This window comes from Calliopsis andreniformis, chromosome 1, assembly GCF_051401765.1.
Source record: "Calliopsis andreniformis isolate RMS-2024a chromosome 1, iyCalAndr_principal, whole genome shotgun sequence".
Taxonomy (NCBI): domain Eukaryota; kingdom Metazoa; phylum Arthropoda; class Insecta; order Hymenoptera; family Andrenidae; genus Calliopsis; species Calliopsis andreniformis.
Window position 1 is genome coordinate 11,592,985 of NC_135062.1, and position 20,396 is coordinate 11,613,380.

General features: G+C 43.3%; 2 protein-coding genes across 2 annotated transcripts in view; one reads left to right on the plus strand and one right to left on the minus strand.

The window, feature by feature from the left end:
- Cdi (serine/threonine kinase) overlaps window positions 1-6,080 on the plus strand; it is a 33,634-nt gene extending 27,554 nt beyond the window's left edge. Inside the window, exons 3-5 of the mRNA XM_076382162.1 lie at window positions 2,857-3,403; window positions 4,469-5,002; window positions 5,529-6,080. Of these exons, the coding sequence (XP_076238277.1) occupies window positions 2,857-3,403; window positions 4,469-5,002; window positions 5,529-6,041 (1,594 nt within the window). The 3' untranslated portion in view covers window positions 6,042-6,080. The remainder of the gene's footprint in view (window positions 1-2,856; window positions 3,404-4,468; window positions 5,003-5,528) is intronic.
- A 5,057-nt stretch (window positions 6,081-11,137) lies between these two features.
- Window positions 11,138-17,193, minus strand: LOC143182900 (uncharacterized). The gene is made up of 8 exons (XM_076384222.1): window positions 17,050-17,193; window positions 16,962-16,974; window positions 16,654-16,900; window positions 16,294-16,493; window positions 15,833-16,036; window positions 14,341-14,568; window positions 13,265-13,725; window positions 11,138-13,110 (listed from the first exon to the last, which is right to left on the minus strand). The coding sequence occupies exons 1-8, from the start codon at window positions 17,191-17,193 to the stop codon at window positions 11,344-11,346; spliced, it is 3,264 nt and encodes a 1,087-aa protein (XP_076240337.1). The 3' UTR covers window positions 11,138-11,343.
- Window positions 17,194-20,396: the final 3,203 nt, after the last annotated feature.

Below are 20,396 nucleotides of genomic sequence, written 5' to 3' on the forward strand. Positions count from 1 at the left end.
ATATGTCACACTCTTCCCTCCATGTGATTCTGGTTGACTGAGTAACCACGAGCCTAACATTCTTAAAGCTTAATAGCTATTAGCTTACAATTAGTTCTATCGTGCATTCCAACAGAGTGTGAAAAATCTCTCACGGTTCTCACGATATTAACACATAAGAGGATTTTTCCAACATCTTTAATAACCCATCTTGTTTCTTAAATACAGTAGTATTAAGTGAATCTTTTACACCAAAAAATCATTTCAAGATTCAATAATGTATTCAACGAAACAGTATCAACTAAAACACTATTTTTCTACTGAACCTCGTTTCAGCAAATTGCCTGTACAGTTGTATTATACAAATACGTCTCTAATTTCCTGCAATAGCAAGAAAGCAGCGTGCAGTCATCCATCAAACCAACGACCGCCAGTTTTTCAACTCGCTGTACGTCGCTCGCCGTAAATTGCAAAATTCAACAGACGTGTGTCAATACACGAGCGAAACAAACGTCGGGCTCCACAGTAGAATAGCTTCGAGGCGATCGGTTCTATTTGTTGCGAAACGAATTCACGATGAAACATCGCGCACGTATTCGCGTCAGACCGCGCATGGATATCGTCAGAACCGTCGCGATCGGTCGATCCCAGCCGCTGCAAAAATATCTTGGCCGAGCGTGTATTGTCCATCCATCGACTCGTAACAATGAGGAACAATCGTTGACCCGAGTCCCAGCTTCTGTCGTCGCGTTCCACGTCGCTTTGGCTCTTTAAGGGAGGTATTGTACACTCCGCGACAAAATGATAGGACACCCTCGACTTTTCGAGCTTCCCAAAATCTGTGATGTGTTTAAACATTTTGTATACAGGGTGTTTCAGTTTAATTTTCCAAGGCATGTACCTCAGAAAATACGAAAGTTATGAAAAAATGGTTCAAACAAAAGTTGTACGCTTTCGAGGGGGACAGATTCTGCTGTCATTTATTTGATAAAAAATATTGGATTTTTAAAGTTCTAGTTTGTACGATAAAGATACATGTACTAAAGATTCTTTCTAAATTTGGTGCCAATCGAACAATTAGAACTTGAGATAACATGCCATGGTAATATGACATTAAAGGCGCTTTTAACTTCATTAATTTAGCGAACCCAGCAACGTCCATTAGCAGAAATATTGTCAAGGGCATATACTTTTAGAAGATGGGATTAAAGAGATCGACTTTTTAAAGTTCCTAGAGCAGAATACCTCATTAATTCGCGTCCTTTTGTCCATTGGTCCGCGCCAATCGCTGTGCATTCTGGGTCGAAGACCTTCGTCCTGCGCTGCCCGAGGACAGCGCACGAAGGTCGCGGGCCTTTATAGGGAAAGATGAGTAACGGGCCGAAACAGCTTCGCGCTTCGTGCGCGGATTGGCAAAGAGACGTGGCCGCGACTTGCTTGGCAATTAAGCCTCGTTTTCTGTCCACCGACGAACACTGCTTTGCCTTAGTTTGGTACTTCGGAGCTCGTCTGGCGTCGACGGGAGTCTGTTTCCTCAAAAGAGCTCGAGGAGTTATATGGGTGGCCAGCTGGGGCAACAGTTGCGTTCGGTTCGTCGTATCTCAAGATATAATCCTTTAAAGGCAGCCTTTGCTTCTTCCCTCAATTAGACCTGCGATCTAGCTTTATAACTGAGCCAAAGGAAACGGCGGGATGGAGGAAAAAAAGGGGTCTCGGAGTAGACTGATCACGAGGATAGTAATTATGATAATAATGACAACCGTAGGAATTGGACGCAAGAGGAAATAATGTGTTGTGGATCGAGATTAGAGAATTGTGACAGAAGCTGCAGAGGTACTTTAGTTGGGGGACAATGTCTTCTGTGAGTACAGGGTCGTTTAGAAGTGTGTATGGAATTAAAATCAATGTTGGAAGAAATAGTGATAGGGACTTTGTAACGAGATCTTCGCAAGTAGGTTGGAATTTTGACTGATTGGTTATACATACATAGTAGATATTTGTAATATGTATTTTATTTTAATTTAACTAGGTTTTTTTGGTAATATGTGTTCGACTTTTGAATAGCCTCCTTTTTGCATTATGTTGGCTAAAAAATTACGATGGACCTATATAATTCGCTATGTATTCTACAGGAATTGATTACGTTTAGTATATACGTATTAAGTACTTGCGAAACTTCGATTCGTTTCATCCGAGTATTGACGCACCTGCGAAAATACTTCTCCTATGACTACTTAATATAGGCACTTGAGAAGGATTTTCCTCCAGCATCTAATAACACCAACATATTTCAATCAAATCTCAAAGATTGCCATTGGCAAACCATCACAGTGCAAAACTGTTGAAATTGAATCGGTGAGTTGAAGAACAGTACAAGTCCAAATAGCTAGCAAGTCTAAAATATTATATCTGGACCCTAGAGCCAAAGTGTATTCAGTTACACAGAAAATAAGTGGACTTAGGGGTCTAAATATGTAAAATGCACATAACTACATGTCGGAATGAAATCTGTGGTCAGATAGCAGAACTTGATATCTCATGATTTTCTAACTATTCACCACAGCGATTTCAAAGTTAGGTAAATCAATAGGTCTGGGTAACTATACATGCCATGAATTGCCACCTTTCTTTTTCTTAAATTACCCCATATACAGTGAATTTAAAAACAGAAAGATTGACATATCAGGTTTTACCATCTGACCACAGAAGTCTCCCAAAACGTGGTCTTTGATCTTACCCTATTCCTCAACTCACCGATTCAATTAAAAGTTCCAGTTCTATCCAAGAAATCCCCCATTTCCAGGCCACCATGCGCAGTTTAAACACAGCCTGTCCGCCTTTTCCGATTCTCATGGAACGTGAACTGGTTGGTTCCAGGTTCATGGGAGTCTGCGTGCACGAGGGCCAGCTGCACGCCCTGACGGAGTACATAAACGGCGGCAGCCTGGAGCAACTGATCATGTCGAGGCATACGCCGCTCCCTCACCTGATCAGAATGAACCTGGCGAGGGACGTGGCGCGCGGCATGACCTACCTTCACAGCCGCGGCCTCTTCCACCGTGATCTCACCTCGAAGAACGTTCTGATCAAGAAGGACGAGAACACCGCGGAGATGACGGCCGTGGTAGGCGACTTCGGTCTGGCTGCCAAGATCCCTGACCCAAGCTCGGGCTACAGGCTGAGCACTGTCGGCAGTCCCTATTGGATGTCGCCGGAATGTTTGAAGGGTCAGTGGTACGATCACAGGTCGGACGTCTTCTCGTTCGGCATCGTGGTCTGCGAGCTGATCGGCCGCGTGCCCGCCGATCCGGACGTTCTGCCACGGTCAGATAACTTTGGCCTCGATTACCTGGCCGTGGCAGAGATCTGCGCCGCGGCTGATCCGCCACCGGCCTTCCTGCAGCTCGCCTTCAATTGTTGCACGGTGAGTAGGATGGAAATACACTCAGACTTTGGATCGTTCTGGAAAATCACTCTACCTACCCAGAATTTTACCTAAAATTCTACTTAAATGTACATAGAATCTTCGACCTAGAATTTTCTATATAGAATCTTGTACCTAAAATGTTCTACCTTGAAGCGTCTACCTAGAATTTTGTACTTTCTATATTTTATCTTGAATCTTCTACCTAGAATCTTGTACCTAAAATGTTCTACCTTGAAGCGTCTACCTAGAATTTTCTACTTTCAATATTCTATCTTGAATCTTCTACCTAGAATCTTGTACCTAAAATGTTCTACCTTGAAGCGTCTACCTAGAATTTTTTACTTTCAATATTCTATCTTGAATCTTCCTCCTAGAATCTTGTACCTAAAATGTTTTACCTTGAATTTTCTACCTTGAAGCGTCTACCTAAAATTTTTTACTTTCAATATTCTATCTTGAATCTTCTACCTAGAATCTTGTACCTAAAATATTCTACCTGGTATCTTCTATCTAGTATCTTCTGCCTAGAATCTTCTATCTACAATCTTCTACCTAGAAAATTTGTACTGTACAGGGCTATACATAAGATTGCATCTGGAAAAAGTGTGGATCCATATGATTACACTAGATAGAATCGCCTGATTTCACAGGCACTTTCAAATGTAGCGTATTATTGGCCAAACTAATCATAACTACTAACTGAATCGACGTATCTTCTATACGAGGTATCCAGGTTGAAGCAAACCACCTAAATATCTCCTCTGCTTTTAATGACACGAAAAATGGTCCATGTTATAATCTGAATGATTTTAAAGGAGAAATACCTCTGGATTTCACATACAGTTTCGGCTAATTTTAGACTTGCTCTGTTCTTCAACTCACCGATTTAATTACTTTCCCAGGACCTTGACAATATATCCTACACTCTGCCAATCCGACTGCAAATTCCCCGAACTTGCATAATCCAAGAGAATAATCTCTCTAGATCCCAAGATTGAAAGAAGATCCCAAGACTCGATCCCTCTCTCGAACCCAAGAGAATAAGACCGCGTTTACTTTTAGTACGAGCCGAAATCCAGGCCAACCTTCCCTGAAATCACATCCAGCCTGGACAGCATGATCGCCAATTACGAGGACGAGTCGAAGAGCAGCATTGGCAAACGACAGTCCGTGGACCCAGCCTTGATGTCGAGCATGGACGAGATCACGCGAGAGGGTCGGCCCGCGAAGCGCAAAACCGCTCGGCTCAGGAGTCAATCGGCGGACGCGAGGGGCTGCGACAACGCGACACCTTCAGACAAGGCGAGGTGCCATTCTGCGAGGAGGGTGGCCGAGCTGGCGAGCAGGAGGGATCCACATTACAGGCCCATGACGGCGAATCCGTTCCACGCGTTAGGAGGTGTCAAGAAGATCCTCGGCGACCTGTTCTCCAGCTGCCTGGAGCTTCCATCCCTGGAGGATGTCAGGCCGAGTATCACAGATGCTATCGCCAAGTTCAAGCCCGCGCAGAACGACAGTATCGCGAAGATCTTGGACAGGAAGAAGCCGAACTCTGAACCGAGCAGTCCGACAGCGAGGAAGAAGTGGGAGAGAAAGGTGAGTGAAGTTTTGTTGAAGATTGTTTTAGGTTGAGGAAGACACTTTGGGCTGAAGATCTTGGTAGAATTTGTTAGGCTTGGAATTTTAAGATCGAAGGTAGCTGGTTTGCTAAGGTTCTTATTTAGGTACAGTCTGTGCAGAAATTGATCACTATTTTTCTGGGTAATATGTACACCCCCTGCACAAATACCTTACATAAATCAGTAGAGTGACTAGGCATTACTAACTATGAGGGTCAACAACGATACCTCAATTTATCTCTCAATTCAAAACCCAAAAACCTTAGCAAACCAGGGGACCTAATATCACCTCTTATCACAAGAGAACCAGGATCTATTGTCATGGATCGGTCAGCATCCAATCGCGATAGTGTACCGCAGCAACCAGTTACCTTCCAGCCACTCGTGTTTCCAATTTATCCAAGTACAGCTCTCCCAGGGAGATTGCGTTCTGATAGAGTTAATTAGAGTCGAAACAATGCGCTGGCGAATAGCAATTAAGAGGTACTCTAAACCGTTGCCAGGTGGCTACAAAAGTGGGTGCCGCAAGCCTGTTCACCCATCCGCTGTTCCGGGACGGATGGGAGCCGAGGAGACGCGGCAGCTGCGAGTCTGGGTTCTGGAGCTGCGTTGGCGAGGATCTCAGCCCCGAGCCACCCAATCGCCGCCATACCTCAACCCTGAGCAGCTCAGCCGCGAGCAGCCTCTTCCTGCTGGACGACCATCGCACCAGCTCGATCTACACCGACTCGTCCGAGGACATTGCGAGCCTGGGCGGCGGCGACTCCTGTTGGGAGGACAGGTTGAGCGGCATCGGGTCTTCCAGTAAAACCATCTCGAAGATAGTCGAGTATTTCGAGAGGAAGCAGGCTGGCAGCTTGAGACTGGCCGACCACGACGCTGGCTCCAGCAGATTGACTCTGCTGAAGGCGAGCCTCGAGGGTCCTGTGCCTCTCTGCAGCATCTCTGCTGCGCAGAGGCTGGTCGTTTGCGAGGGCGCCGTGCGCAGCAAGTTGCCCCTCTTCGATAAGAAGTGATGTGCGCTGCTTGCGCGTCTTAGAATTCGTTCCTTAGAAGTTCTAGCTTCTCTGCTGATGTTTCTGTGGATCTAGGGCAAGACGGCATGAGGCACTTTTTGATTGAAGCACCTTAGGTAGAATCTGGGTTTTTGGAAGGAGATTGAGTTCATTCTTCGATGACAAATGGGGCTAGAATTCTAGGATTGAGAAGATTGTGTTTTGTCCTCTAAATAGTATATACAAATTTTGTGATTATGTATAGAGAAACTATTTACAGAAGTTTTTCTAAATAGAATGTCATCTGTCAGAAATTTTTTGAAACAGTGTCAGAAACTTCTTGGTGAGATTTTGCAGGACAAGATAAAACAAAGATCAAGTGTGATAAAATAATGCTTAAAACTTCACTTCCGAGTTATTAAGTACTAAGGCACAACAGTACAAGTAAAATATAAGTAAAACGTGTCTGACTTGGAGGTTTATTCTACTACTGGCGTTAGGTCAGACGCAGCGTCAGGAGAGTAAGCCCTTTAGTCAGACACCTTTCACCAGCGTTACTGACCCTTCACTCAGACACCTTTTCAAATACAATTTCTTATTTTTTCACACAGAATTACTCCTTCAAATTTTTGCCAATTATTGTCGAGCACCTCGTATAAATTATTCTAACTGTTTCCAATAGTTTAAGGAAATTTCTCTCTTCAAAATCAAGAATATAGAAAGACTAAGTCTGAGACTTCAAGCACGAACAAAAGTATCTAACTTATGCTGTCTTGTCTTGGAACCACAGATCTACAATCCCCGCGTGAATCGAGCGCGTGCAGAGGCGCCTGTGCAAAGAGAAACGCTTCAAGTTGTACCACGAGAAGAGTAATATCGATACAAATCTCGAAAAGGGAGCAGTTCAGTTTGCCAGGAAAAGCTGCGTCGAACGATCCTGCTGCGCGCGAAAAGACTGTGAGTGAAGGAATCGGAGCATAGGCTATATTTTCATCGGACTTGACGACTGAGAGGAATTCGAGGGAAACTTGTGGGGCAGATCGTTTGGTTGTTGAAGAGGCACGAGATATTCTGGGATTGAGTTCAGTGGGAATATAGTCAATTAAGAATCTAGCAGACGCTTCTCTCTAAAATCTAGCAAACTGACTGTGATGTTTTTTGATAATCTACATACATTATTGATCCGTAACGGCTAAGTTCGATGAAGCTGTCGGCGCCAGTTGGTCGTTCAGCGCGCAGCGATCGTTCGACGACTTTCCGTGCACCTTTTCCAAGTTTGATCCGTAGTCCATGCATCCCCTGATCAATTCTACGAAATTTCTTCTTAAGATACATCTGCCAGACAAGAGAACAATTTACAAATAGTATTCCGTGTTACAAGAAAATGTGAAACGTTTCTTACGTTAGGTCAGGATACTTAAGATTCTTCGGAGGCCAATCTACAGGGTGCAGAAAAAGTAACAGATAACTACCAATTTCATAGATCATTACATAGATCCAGAAATATTTGAAATTTTTTAGAACACTTCAACAGAGTATTATAAATAGATAAAAGTTTCAATTCTCTTCTAAGTCATGTAGATTTATTATGCATAAAAACTTCACAACTGTTACTTCTTTTGCACCTTGTATTTCCCTAAGGTACGTACCTTTAAAGAATACAGTGTTCCAGGGGGATTGAAAAAGAAAGCAATACACGTTTCGTTTCGAGACTGTGGCAATTCGAATGCCAGTAGAGAAACGCTGCTCACGTTCTCACCTTTTGCAGTGCCTCGCAGTTCCTAGCTAGCCACCTCCGTCCTTATCCACGTCGACCGACTTTTTAACGATTGCTGTGACGACGATAGAGATCGAGATACGTATTTACCGATTGTATTTGGCTACACTGAACAAGGTTTTGGTACGTTACACCCCCTCCCGAGTTGTCTCCTCTTAGTTGGTTCAACTTTGTACACCACCACGTTTGGCGCCGATATCGGAGTTGACATTGTTGTTGGACGCGTTACTCTTTCACCAGAGTCGAAGACGCGAGGAGAGCTATGGCGATGTACAAAAGAAAACTGTGTTTCTTTAGCGAAGCAAGGCAGAGCTGTTCTCGTTGACGATTTGGAATACTTGTTGTAAGTAAAGCTTTTAATTGAATAAACGAGAATTTTCTTGGGTTCAGTGACAAGCATCGGGCAGCAAAGAAAGAAATTTGTAATCTAATTTTATTAGCAACTTTTGGGTTTTTATGGAAACCTTAAACGTTGTAGCAGTATTAAATTGATCAAAGTGGGCTTGTTTTGTGGACTTCTAGGTGGTTTCTTAGAATATGCATATCGTCTTCTTTTGTGCATTGTCGTGGCGCAGGTTCGCGAAACACGAGAATTCACCAGGGCCTATGCTGTGCTTAGACGAGTTTTTATTAAACTTTTGATCGACGATGAACGTACTTCCCCGACGCGTGACGTCCCGAATTCGTCGCGAGCGTGTCGTAGATTAGCACTCAGGATGCGAAGAAGGAGACATATAGTATATTTTGTTGACAGAGATACCGCGTGTCCTGAATATTTTTGTTGGCGTAAAATTGGGACGACGGTCCACTTTGAAAACAGGTAGAGAGCAAGAGAGAAGAGAGCGAGAGTGAGAATGATAGAGGAAGAGTAAATGAAACTGATCTAGTCAGTGTATTATCGTGGCGGCCTTATCTTTTGTATGTCGTAGAGCTAAAATAACTTAAGTGTTCCGAGGAAAGTGGCAAAAGCATCCATTCGAAATGACCACCGTGGCTGAGGCCACGAGGACGAAAGAACCATTTGGGAACCATGTTACACAGACGTTCTTTATTACAAAAAGGCAAACGGAACTCAGAATATACATGATAATATGCGTCGAGTGCGAGGGTGTGTGTCTGCGTGTCGAAACGTGTGCGAAGAGAAAGCTGTGCGTCCTTTGGTCGCTTCCTCGAGATCGTGTCTCTGTTACCCGATGAAACAGTCGCCACAAAGAATGTTGACTGCTCAAGGTCGTCTAGAAGCTATCCCACTTCATCGAAATACTCCCTCTCCACTTTCCCATCGTTCCCACTACAATCTTTCCCTCGCTTCTTCACCCTCCCATATCTGAGAAACAAGCACAAAGCTGATGTAAACAGCCTACTTCCGAAACAAAAGGGTAAAGTTGACTCCTGTTTGAGTCAAGTTGAGTCAAGTCCCCTGTAACCTTGAGTACGATTTCCTTTTGCTGACTCGAAGTTCGATGCGCTGTCTAACAGAGAGACGAGTTCGATTTGGTCTGAAGGACATATTTTTGCGTTATGCAGCGTTACGAGAGTACAATATCCTTGAAGTGATTTCAATGGTCTTCCTGAGATTCAGTTCTCTTCTGTTTTATTCCCTTCTTGGATCAGAGGTTAATTAATTAATCCAAGCTATTTTGAATACAAGGGTTTCTGCTGTTGTCAATTTCTTTTGAATACTTCTGGGTATTGTACTGGCGTAGCGACGAATGTTACGTGGCCAGCACTTCGCGCACCAGCGTGAATCGTTTCGTCGCCCTGTTGCAGGACGAGTCGAACCAAATTTCTACTAGAGTGATAGGCCACTATACCTTTTTACTTGTCAGAGTTCGTTCACGGGTTCTACTTGATAAGACTGCGTGTTTGTTAAATATGTATGTAAGTAGTAAGTTCTTGATTATTCGCAGCCCTTTCTTCCTTGCCTAACGGAATGCACCGTCGACCAGAAACCACAGAGAGATTTCTTTTCCCTTTCTCGTCGAGTCGATGCAGAAGTAACCGCGAAACGTTTTTCTCCCCTTCTAATTCGGGCAAGAAGTATTCGTGAGTATTCCTTTCATCACCACTCTTCTCGTAATTTCATTTCCGAGAGCATCATCCAGTGACAGAATATCCTCTTGAGCCTTTCACCGTACTATAAGCTATTTATTATCAAACTTTTCTTATTAATGGGATATTTAAAGTTTCACGATTCATACAATTCAAAGTCCAAAAGAATATAAAATAACATTTCTTTTTCAAAAGTAGAATTGCTTCTATTTTATAATAAACTACTCACATGGAAAGTCAGTATTGTCGCTTGTGCATCGAATCGACTGCATAGAACGATGCGTTCTGTCTCGACGCGTCAATCGGTACCTGAAGAATCGTTGAAGCAAGGACTGCGAATGGGGTTATTTTTAATAGTCGCGGACATATCAGGAGTGGGCATATCCTGAAGTAATTCGTTGCTCGTGAAAGATGATCATCGAATGGGGAGAGGAAGACAGAACGAATGAGGACGAGCGGAGTTTTAGAAGCGAAGGGAGTGAGAGTGTTAGGGTAAGTGGGTGATGAAATACGTCGGACTTGTAAGACCGAGAGGCGCATTTTTCTTCTTACAGAGGGTTATTTATTTTAAGTAAAAACAGGTATATATTATTATAGATACACATTAGAAGTTCACTTAAATCGTCTCTTCCAATACTTTTTGACTATCGTCTGCGCGGTTCACGGTGTGGCGACCGTAGACGTTCTAGCTGTACATATTATTACGAGAGAAGAATATAATACTATCTCAGCGAAACGTTTTTCGCGATTTTCCAAGATACGTCGGGTCGTTATATACAAAACGGGGGTAAACGATATTGGGATTTTCGCTCTTACGATCGTCCGGTTCAACATAAATAAAATACGATTCGGGTATACAGATGACGATGGTACTGAGGATAATAACAATTCTAATTAAGAATTAATAACGAATGCGAAAGAAAAGATTTCAGCGAAGCTATATATATATATATATATTATATTATATTGTAAAAAAATTCCTATATACAAAAATAAAGTTAAGGCTCCAATTTTTACCAAACGATAACAATTTTTAAAGTCTTCTTCGTAACAACACTAACCTGGGCCACAGATGATTTCAGATGAAAATGAACAGTAGTCAACGTTTTGTAACATAATTTTCATACAAACATATCTGAAACAGTAATTAATCAACGTTTCTAAACCAACAGCGATATCTTCAGCACCTTCATTTAGTAACGAATAAAAACCTTGTCGAAACAGGTGGCTCGAGATTTCGAAGCTGTTGAAGTTGGTAGGCAGCGAAAGAGAAGTCCAAAGAAAGTTTGTAGGTGTGTGTTGCAGTAATAAGAATATCCAGGAAGAGGAACATCTTTGACAGGTGATGGAACTTCATCTTCTCTTCGACGATCTACGCTGCTGACCAAAGGTAAGATTTCAGCTTCTCCCGATTTATGCTTGCATCGCGAACTTTTTTATCGAAAGTTCCACGACTTTCAACTTCAACACGTTTTAAATCATCCATGTTTTATTTCAACGTTCTCTGTCAATAACCGAGAACTGAGGTCTCCCAAAGTCCTCTTCAGGTATCAGAGGTATGTATCTAGTCCTAGGATCTTTCTTCCTCTCATATGCATACGGAAAGATCATGCTCCTCTTCGTCGTAGTCCTCACTTCGTCCCTTTCCACCTCTGGCCTAGGGATTCTCTGAATATGAGACTGCGTCGACAAATCTGAACGAGACTCAGGAATGTCGTTAGAACTCGTCGAAGATTCTTTTGTCTCTGGATCAACCAGAGGAATGTACTTCCTCTCCTCTTTCTCTGCAGCAGTGGAAGCGTTTGACTGGTTTTCGGCGATCTTCTCGAACTGGTCGACCCTCTTATCCATCACTAAAGCAGAGTCGTTGGAGGCATTGCTAGAATCTCCAGAAATTCCCACATCACTCTTCACAGTGATGGGCACCCAGTCGTCGCTGTCTGTCTTCGAACTGCTCTCCAAATTGGAAACAGTCTCTGTGGACCAAGTAGAGTCAACGTTCTCCCAATTCAGTGACCTGGAGGCATTGAACTCTCTCCTGGAAGCAGCGTTTAAAGTTGAAGGTTTCATAGGCACCCATTCGTTGCCCTCTTGCTTAACTACCATTCTTTGCATACTCGCGTCAGTCAACGTCGAATTTTGTGTCAAGCTAGGTTTCTCTGGGTAAACCTGTTGAACGATCGCGGGCACTTCGATGCCATCGCCAGATGGATTTTCATCCGTGGGTTCTTCATTAGAGGAAGACTCCACATTCCCACTTTGATCATTTGTGCTGGATTTCGAGTCCTCGTCCTCTTGACTCTCTTCTGAAGCGATCTCCCCTAACGGAGGGAAGTACTTCGGCTCCTCGTATCGCGAGCCTGTGACGAAGCTCGGCGTGTACTGAGAAATTAATGGCAGCAGGGTCTGCCTTGCGTACCTCTCAGCCTGAGCCAGAATCCCTGCCAATCTCTCTGGTAGAAATTGCACCGTGAAGGACCTAGTCGTCGAGGAGGAGGTCTCCTGTATCTCATCCTTCTGCTTCTCATGAGAGTGGATCTCGTTCCTATTATTCTGCCTCGCTGATCGAGGTCTCAGGATCGGCTCCGTGATCTCTGGAAGCTTCAGAGACCTTCCTGTCTCGTTCTTGCTGACCTGCAGCACGGGCTCTCGGATCTCTGGCAAGAATTCTGTCGTTGCTTCCACAGAAGGACCCGAAGGGAGAGGATTCTGGAAGAAGTTGGTCCCAGAGAAGCCTCTGCCTCTTTCAGAATCGGAATTCTCTAAGGAGTTCGAGTCCCCGTCGCTGGATATGTCGACGATGTTCCAAGGATTCGAGGTGCTGCGTCGATTGCTAGACTCGTCGAAATTGTTTGGCTTGAAGCTCTCTTTTCCTTCGACGATACGCAGATTCTGCTCCTTGGTGAATGGGCCCAGGCCTTTCGAGGTAGATACTGTTTTATCTTTCGGGAAGGCTTCCACTGGGAAAGTGTCTTTCGTTTCATAGTTGTGTAAGTTTTGTTCCTTGGTGAATGGACCGATGCCACCCTGCTTTTCTTGGAGCAGTCGGTCTAATACTGGGGATGTCGAGTTGTCCGATTCTGTGGACACGTTGCAGTCCCCTGGGAAGAGGGGAAGGTACACAGGCTTCCCTGACTCTAGAGTTAAGCCCTTTTTGCAGACGGATAAAGCCTTTCCAAAGCTGTCCACGATGGCTACTTTGTCGATGCTCCATGATACCAGGCCTGAGGAGATCCAACCACTGTAGGCTGTGTATTTGATCTGCAAAATGGATGATCGAGGAATGTAGGATTTAAATAGTAACATATGTGGTACTGTTCAATCATTTTTGTGCTGGAAAGACTGTTGCTCGCTGTTGAGGACAGTCTTGGGAAAACACACTCACCTAAAATGTATTAAAAGATTTAATACTCACTTCAATGGCTTCCAAAGTGGAGATCGCAGGATGAGGAACGACTATCTTCTGAAGGAGCGATCCCACCAAAAGCTCCTCATCTTTACGTGTCATTGCAAACGTATCATTAAAGGAGCCATCCCCGACCAGCGTCACTTGCAGTTTCCCGTAGCTTTTGGTCGGTCTTTCACTGCGACTATTGTACACTTTCACTTGATACTGGTGAGCACAGAAAGGTTCTTCGTCTCTGGTTACTAAGTAAAGTTGACCCCTGGCTGGGGACTCGTCGCTGTAGTAACCCATATCGCCGCAAGGCCTGCCCATGCGATTGGCACCACAGGGGAAACAGTCGCCACGAAGAAGACCATCGTAGCCATGGTCGCAGGGGAAGGCGGGGAAGCGACACTTTGGGCTGACAGAGTCGGTGAAGAGCTTGTAAGCTCGACGATGGTTGCAGAGGGATCTGCCTTCTACTGCGCTCGCTTTGGGAAGGAGATTTTTAATTAATTATTGAGTCAAGAAGGTGTTACATATTTGGTTCGATTTTTGAGGAGTTTTCTGAGGTTCTTTGGAAGGTGGTTTACAAAAATGGGAGACAGTGTGACCCGCTTTCTTTGAGTCAAAGAATTCGATCCACGCTGCGGAGAAGGTAACATTATATTGGTGGCTGAAGGGTACACGTGAAAATACCGCGGTGGACTTTCTAATCTCTAATTTACAGAACTTTCTGTGTCTTGGGTTTCATAGAAAAGCGATAAGAATGGCATTATTGGTTGCAACATGTAGAGAGTGCAGTATTGAATTGCTGAAAATAGAACTAGTGACAGTAGCAATTGGGTAGTCAAAAATTTCTCTTGTGTATTAGAATCTGAACTCTTCAATTCTTTTATGTAATTCAAATTGGGTGTTGCATTAAAAAAAAATTTTTTAAAAAATCAAAAATTTAAATATTCTCAAATATGAAGTGTCCCTCCAATTTGAACATTTGAAAATTTTAAATTGAATTCAAGTTATATTCATTCAATAAAAGAAAACTATCAAAGGGTGACATTTATGGGAAGTCACAAGAAACTGAAGGCTGATGCCTGAATACTTACACCAAATGATATCAGACACGGCGCCCAGGAATAGATTAGAACAGCCAGTTTGCATCCTACCTCCATTAGGATAGAAATCCACGTCACCCATGGGTTGCCAGGAACCCAGACCACCCAACAACAGTTGCTCACCATTACTATGAATCACGTCAACGAAATTGGCATCCGTTTCGTCTAGCCTGGCCCTTGGATCCTGGGACTCAAACAGGGGTCCAGCTGGATCCAAACCTGTGAATACACAACCCAGAATAATTTATCGAGGCGAATTTTGAATAAAACCTAAAAAAATGAATAAACCAAGAGATTTAAAAAAGAAACGAAAATGTATTAAACCTCAGGTCCATAATACAATATAAAAATTGTAAATTTCAAACTTCAATATCTTGAAAATATGAATATGTGTCTCAGCATAGAATCAAGCACACAAATAACTTGAGTCTACATTCTTCGAGAAGAAAGTTAGTCAAAGGTCGTTTTCATAGAAACCGCGATAAGTGAACCCAGTTGCACAAGTGAATGCATCAATCCACACAGATCTCACCAGCGAAAATCCAGACTCGTTATTAGACTCGGAAACATGCTGGAAGTTCTCCAGACCGTGTCGACGTAAAAAGCAAGGATTCCCGAACAGTTCGGTTACTTGCGCAATAGATCCGCTGCAGATCGAGATAATCTCGAACGAAAGGACGAAAGTCTACTGTTCAATTCGCGGACACGCGAACAAGGGACGTCAGTGAAGAACGAAGTTTATCTGGATCGTTAACGAAAGCGGAAAGGTGAATGCTTCTGTTCATGTTCAAGCGGCAGAACGGAAAGGAAAATTTCACGAAACGTTCGAAAAGTTGACGACGCGTGACGTGGCAGGAAAATGAGCATTAAGAGCATGGCTACGGGCCTTTGCAAAAGTCCTCGTTACAGTTTCTGGTGAATGGTCGATCGGGCAGGAGCAATGGCTACCTTCTGTAGCGATGATTGCTCACCGACCACTTCCACTTCTTGTGGATTCAATGATATGGAAACGCGGCGAAATTCATAAATATGTATTTCTGAGCGATCAACTCAATTTATTGCAGGGTGACATATTAGCTTGAAGAGTTTCGTAAAACAGAAGCAATCGGTGGAAAAGGTTGCAGTAATCATGGGACGTTAAGAAAAAGAGTAATTCCAAAGATCGATGCATAAATGAAAATACTGTTTCCAATTAGTTGAAAATGCGGAGACCAAGAAAGCAAAGTCCCCTTTACTGTTGCAAATATGAGCTTTGAAGGATAACAAGATCACAAATATCTGCAGCAAGTTGCGCAACTCTCGACTGCAGTAACAGTATTGCGAGTAAGGAGTAAATAAAGAAAACTATTTCAGTCAATCATGGCCAATCGTCGGTAATTTTGTTATACCAGGCCTAGATTCTTTCAATCGATCAAAGTCATTTTTTCTCAGGGGAAGATGAGAGGGGATAATTCTCTTTATCTTGAGAAATCAATCGAGATACCTGTGATCCTGGAAACGTTCCCCAATTCGGCGCCAGCGAATCCAGCCACGTGGGCGCCGAGGCTGAAGCCAATCAGATGAACCTTTTCTAAAGGCACGTTCAAACTTCTGACTAATTTCGCTAATTGTCGACCGACCAGACGAGTGTTGGCAGCTGCTCTTACGTAGTTAGGAACTGCGCTTCCTGGACCCCAGTCGACGCATACTGAAATCAGATGTCACAGTTGTTAGCTTCTTATTTCTTAGACATGATTGTTAGCTCCTTTTGAACAGTTACTAGGAGTAATGTACAGAATCTGCAAATTGATTAACTTCACAGAAAAGTATTTATAACTATTTATTTTGAATATAGATGGTTGTGCATCGACCAAGTGCTTTGACACTAACATTTTTAAAAACTTCTTAAAAATTTTGAAAAGTTCACTTGGACCTGTGAACAGCTCATATGTTGTTTCTACGAACCTATGTTACACTCATGCACTGTCATCAGTGCTGATCTCATCTCATACACCCAGACGTGGTCACAGCTGGACCCGAAACCATGTACGATCACTTTGGTCGGTAGATCAGGATCTATGGCACGGTGTGCGTTATCGTTTATATCGTCTGCAGGAACTTCCATGGGAATCGATCTTGCCTTCCTGCTGCCGTACACTAGAAACCTATAACCATAACAAGGATAAAATAAAATAACTTTGGTCTACCTAGGAAACTTAGTTGAAAGATTTAGGATGACTCTTTATCTTATCCTAAATTCTGCAGCAAGAGGTTTCGTCTTGCATCAAGATGCAAGATCTTCTCAGGTCCTCATTTTCCACCCACCTTGTGCCAACATCTTTGGGTGGCGAAGGGAGCATCTCCAGGTAACTGAAAGGCCCCGTGTCCTCGAAGCAGCCGACTTCCTCGTAACAGACCTTCGACACCTCTCTCTTCGCCCTGTGATGCAACCTCTTGTGCAACGTCCACTGTCTCATCGACTCGACGACCGCTCGAAATATTTCTGCGTCGTGTTTCTCGTCCGCGGCCTCGTCGAAAGGCGTCGGCCATCCTTGCACCACCAAGGGATCCCCTGGAAAAGTTCAATGTTTCCAGAAAGAATGTCACTGGGTTCTTCAAAAACAAATGACTACCAGTCAGCGCCCGCTGGAATGCGCGGTGTTTATTCGAACCAGTTTGTCAAGCATCTGCGAGCATGAGCACGGCTCTCGATTGAATTACCAAGCGATAAGCCAGCGTTTGAATCGAGGGACTAATTGCTTTGGACAGCGCAGACGTGGATTCAAGTTTAACAGTTGGGTTTTGCCGATGACGTGGATCTTCATCGAGTCCCACGATTTTTAAACGTGTTACAAACCCTGACATTTTGAGTACTTTTCACGTGACAAAACTGGCGGTCCACCTTAGTTTCCCAGGCATTAGCAAGAAGACATTCGTGTATGAACATTCCACAGCGGCAATCTGCAGCAAGTGTACATAACGCGATGGCTCATGTGGTCTTGCACTCGCTCGAAAGAAAAACTAGCCCAACTCAAACCTAATGAGAAGATATTAACAAAACACCTTACTTATATAGGGTGTTTCATCACATGTGGGATCCACTTCGGGAGTTGATTGTGCGCCTAAAAACAATTGTATGCCTAAAAACCTATCCACACCTAACACAGACCTAACAAGTTTTTTATGAATATCTCTGGAACTAAGATCGACTGACAATTTTGTCAAAGGAAAAAGATGTTCAAAGTGACGGCATTTAGAACATATTTAAAAATCATCTTCATAGCGGTTTCCCCGGCTCGTTGCGTCGTCGTTAGCATAACGCCTGAATAACAATCTCCTGGAACGCAGTGGCATTTTTTCTTTCTGGCTGAGACGTAAATCAAACGCGGGAAGTAAGTCGAGAATACTGCTCGCTTCCTTTTTCTCACGGCACCGCTGACCAGAGCTGGGTTTCTGGACCAGAAAGGCAGCCATCGTAACGTCAGTTGACTCGGTTTGAATATCGAGCAGAGGTGGACATTATTTGAATAAATTTAATCAGAGATGAGTGATATCTTATTCGAAAGAAGAATGTTACTTTAAAATAATGAATAAATTTAGGAACAGTGATTAAGGTAAATGTTTCAGCAGTCGACCAAAGTCTAATATACTGAAGAACAAAAAACAGTATTATAAAATAGTACATTCAGCATAATAATAGTATAAAAATAGCTAAAAAGGTTGTCCACTTATTGAGAAATTTGACGTCTTAAGTTTCCAAGGATTGGGACATTTATCTTACATTCGATATTATATTTCGATAAAAATTTATTTGAATAGCGGCACAACTGTGATATCGAGGACACGGTTCGAAACCTGTCCACACTCTACGCGTCATACGGAGTTGCGTCCATTCGAAGTCCAATAGTCGTGAGAAGGGAAAGTTAGATGATCGATCTCGCGACTTGCCTTCGATATTTCTGCTAAAAGCTCACTGGTAATGCGCTGACTTAACCAGTGACCGACTAACACATGAAACATGCAGAACATGTAATTAACTATCGACTAGTGAACTACTCTCCATGGCAAACTTGAATAATGCTCCTTCGACTCTCATTAAGAGAGCTATTTTCTCGGACCATTAGTAATAAAGAGAATAAACAGAACAAGCTGACTGACAGACGAGTATTTCCATCACGATCATCGATTTACTGATTATTTTTCTGATTCGAGTCTCTGTGTGTGCCTGGAAAATCGACTGCACCTGTCGTTGGGAGGATTACAGGTCGAGATCGCGAACGTCTCCTGAACTTACGACCCAGATCCAGCGCTGGAAAAGACCTCGAGAGGGGCAAGAGTCGCGAGTTACATGGAAGAATATGCGTTGAGAGAACCAGTTCTTGTGGGTCTTTTAGCGACTGGCATAAGTAAACCTGTGAATTCTTAGAGCTCCTGGAACGTCTGATCTATGGAAATATGTTTACAGTAGTCCATGTACCAATTAGAAGACTAAAACGGTTAAGAATCACTTCAGAGATCCGTTTACATACCAGAAACTTCAATTTGCCTTGCCTAAGACGAGAGCCATTCAAGATGGAAGAACAGTTCCAGGGATAGATGAGTGTTGGAACCTGTATCGAGGCAACATTAAAGTTAATCAGAAACAAACGCAGACCTATCTCCTAAGATCAGTTTTCTTATTACTGAAGATCTCTGTTTTCACCATTTTCTTTGTATAATAATTCCCGCGATGAATGGGAGAGAGCAGGAAACATTTTTCCATCTAATTCAAGATCCATCTAGCCCAACTAACCCAGAAACTTGAATAAGTGTCAACGATCAAAGAAACTGAGCACACTACCTGTAAAAATTTGTAACTGGACGTTTCAAAGACATATTATGAACCTTTTTAAGACTCTACAGGATGTCTTTAACCCTCGAACAGCGGACTGTTTTACATCTATGCGCAGAGCCAACGTCCTCAGGGTCATTTTTGACCCAGCGTTCACCTTTCGAGGATAAAGCGCCTCCGTGCTATTTGGGACCTGGAGCGATGCTCGAGGGTAGGCTCGATAAAAGTAAAACGTCGAAGGAAATCGGCCGAAGAAAGTTCCGTATCGGCGAGCTGCGGGTCGGGCCGCGATAAGAAAGAGAAACTCTTTTTGTTCGTCGGTCGATGTAGTGGATTATCTCATTAGAGATCGGCGCAGAAAACGAGCGGAGGCGGTGTGACCGACGCGGACAAGCTGTTTCCGCGGACGAGACGACCAGACGAGGCTGCGCGACGGGAGAAATTCGGAAAAAGAAAGCCAGGAGCCCGAGGGATAGCTCGCTGTTAATGGTCGGTTCGATCGCCAGTGAGCGGTTCGAGTTTCCTCGGGTTTTTGCTCGGCGGACGACCGAAAGTCTCTGCAAAAAGAACACGGTCTCGAGCGAGGGAGAGGCATGGAAAAGGGAAACCAGCTGAGTTGAAATCAGGACTGATTGCGAGTCCAGACGCGCCGCCCCTTTTTAAGGCACCTCGCGACTTTCCAGCAGCGAATTGCTGCGGAAAAATCGACGACCACCTCTACTGTGCCAAGGTTCCCTCGGCGGCGCGGCGAACCTGACCCTTTTACGCATCTTCAATGTTAATTAGCTGTGTGGTATGAGGATTAGGAATGTAATGTCATCGATGAGTCGGAAACTGAGAAAATGTGGTAATTATATTCGTGTGTTATGTCACGCTTTGGAGGAGAGGGTTATGCAGAAGGAAATGAGATTGGGTGCAAAAGTTGTGTAGAAATGGGATTTTCAAATCTTAAATTTTTCGAATTTTTGAATATTCAAATATTCAAATTTTTAAATTTCCAAAGATTCAAATATTCAAATTTTTAAATATTTAAATTTTTCAAATTTTCTAATCTTCAAATTTTACATGGAATACACAGCGTAGTTGTCTCCATAATCCTTGCAATTCTCTGTAATCATTTTCCACTCGTTTTCGTTTAATTTAACTCTCAAGAGATATAGTGCAGTCCACAGCATTTGTATTAATTCAGTTTCTTAGTTTGTACTAATTTAATACTTAGATACATAGTATAAAAAAT

What these genes read in the sequence shown, in the direction of transcription:
- LOC143182900 (XM_076384222.1), bottom strand. Translation starts at nt 17,193, where the DNA reads ATGTCAGGGTTTGTAACACGTTTAAAAATCGTGGGACTCGATGAAGAT. An exon ending in GAACGTTTCCAGGATCACAG is followed by an intron (nt 14,569 to 15,832) that starts GTATCTCGATTG and finishes GTGTATTCACAG; the next exon opens with GTTTGGATCCAGCTGGACCC. An exon ending in CGTGTCTGATATCATTTGGT is followed by an intron (nt 13,726 to 14,340) that starts GTAAGTATTCAG and finishes TCCTTCCCAAAG; the next exon opens with CGAGCGCAGTAGAAGGCAGA.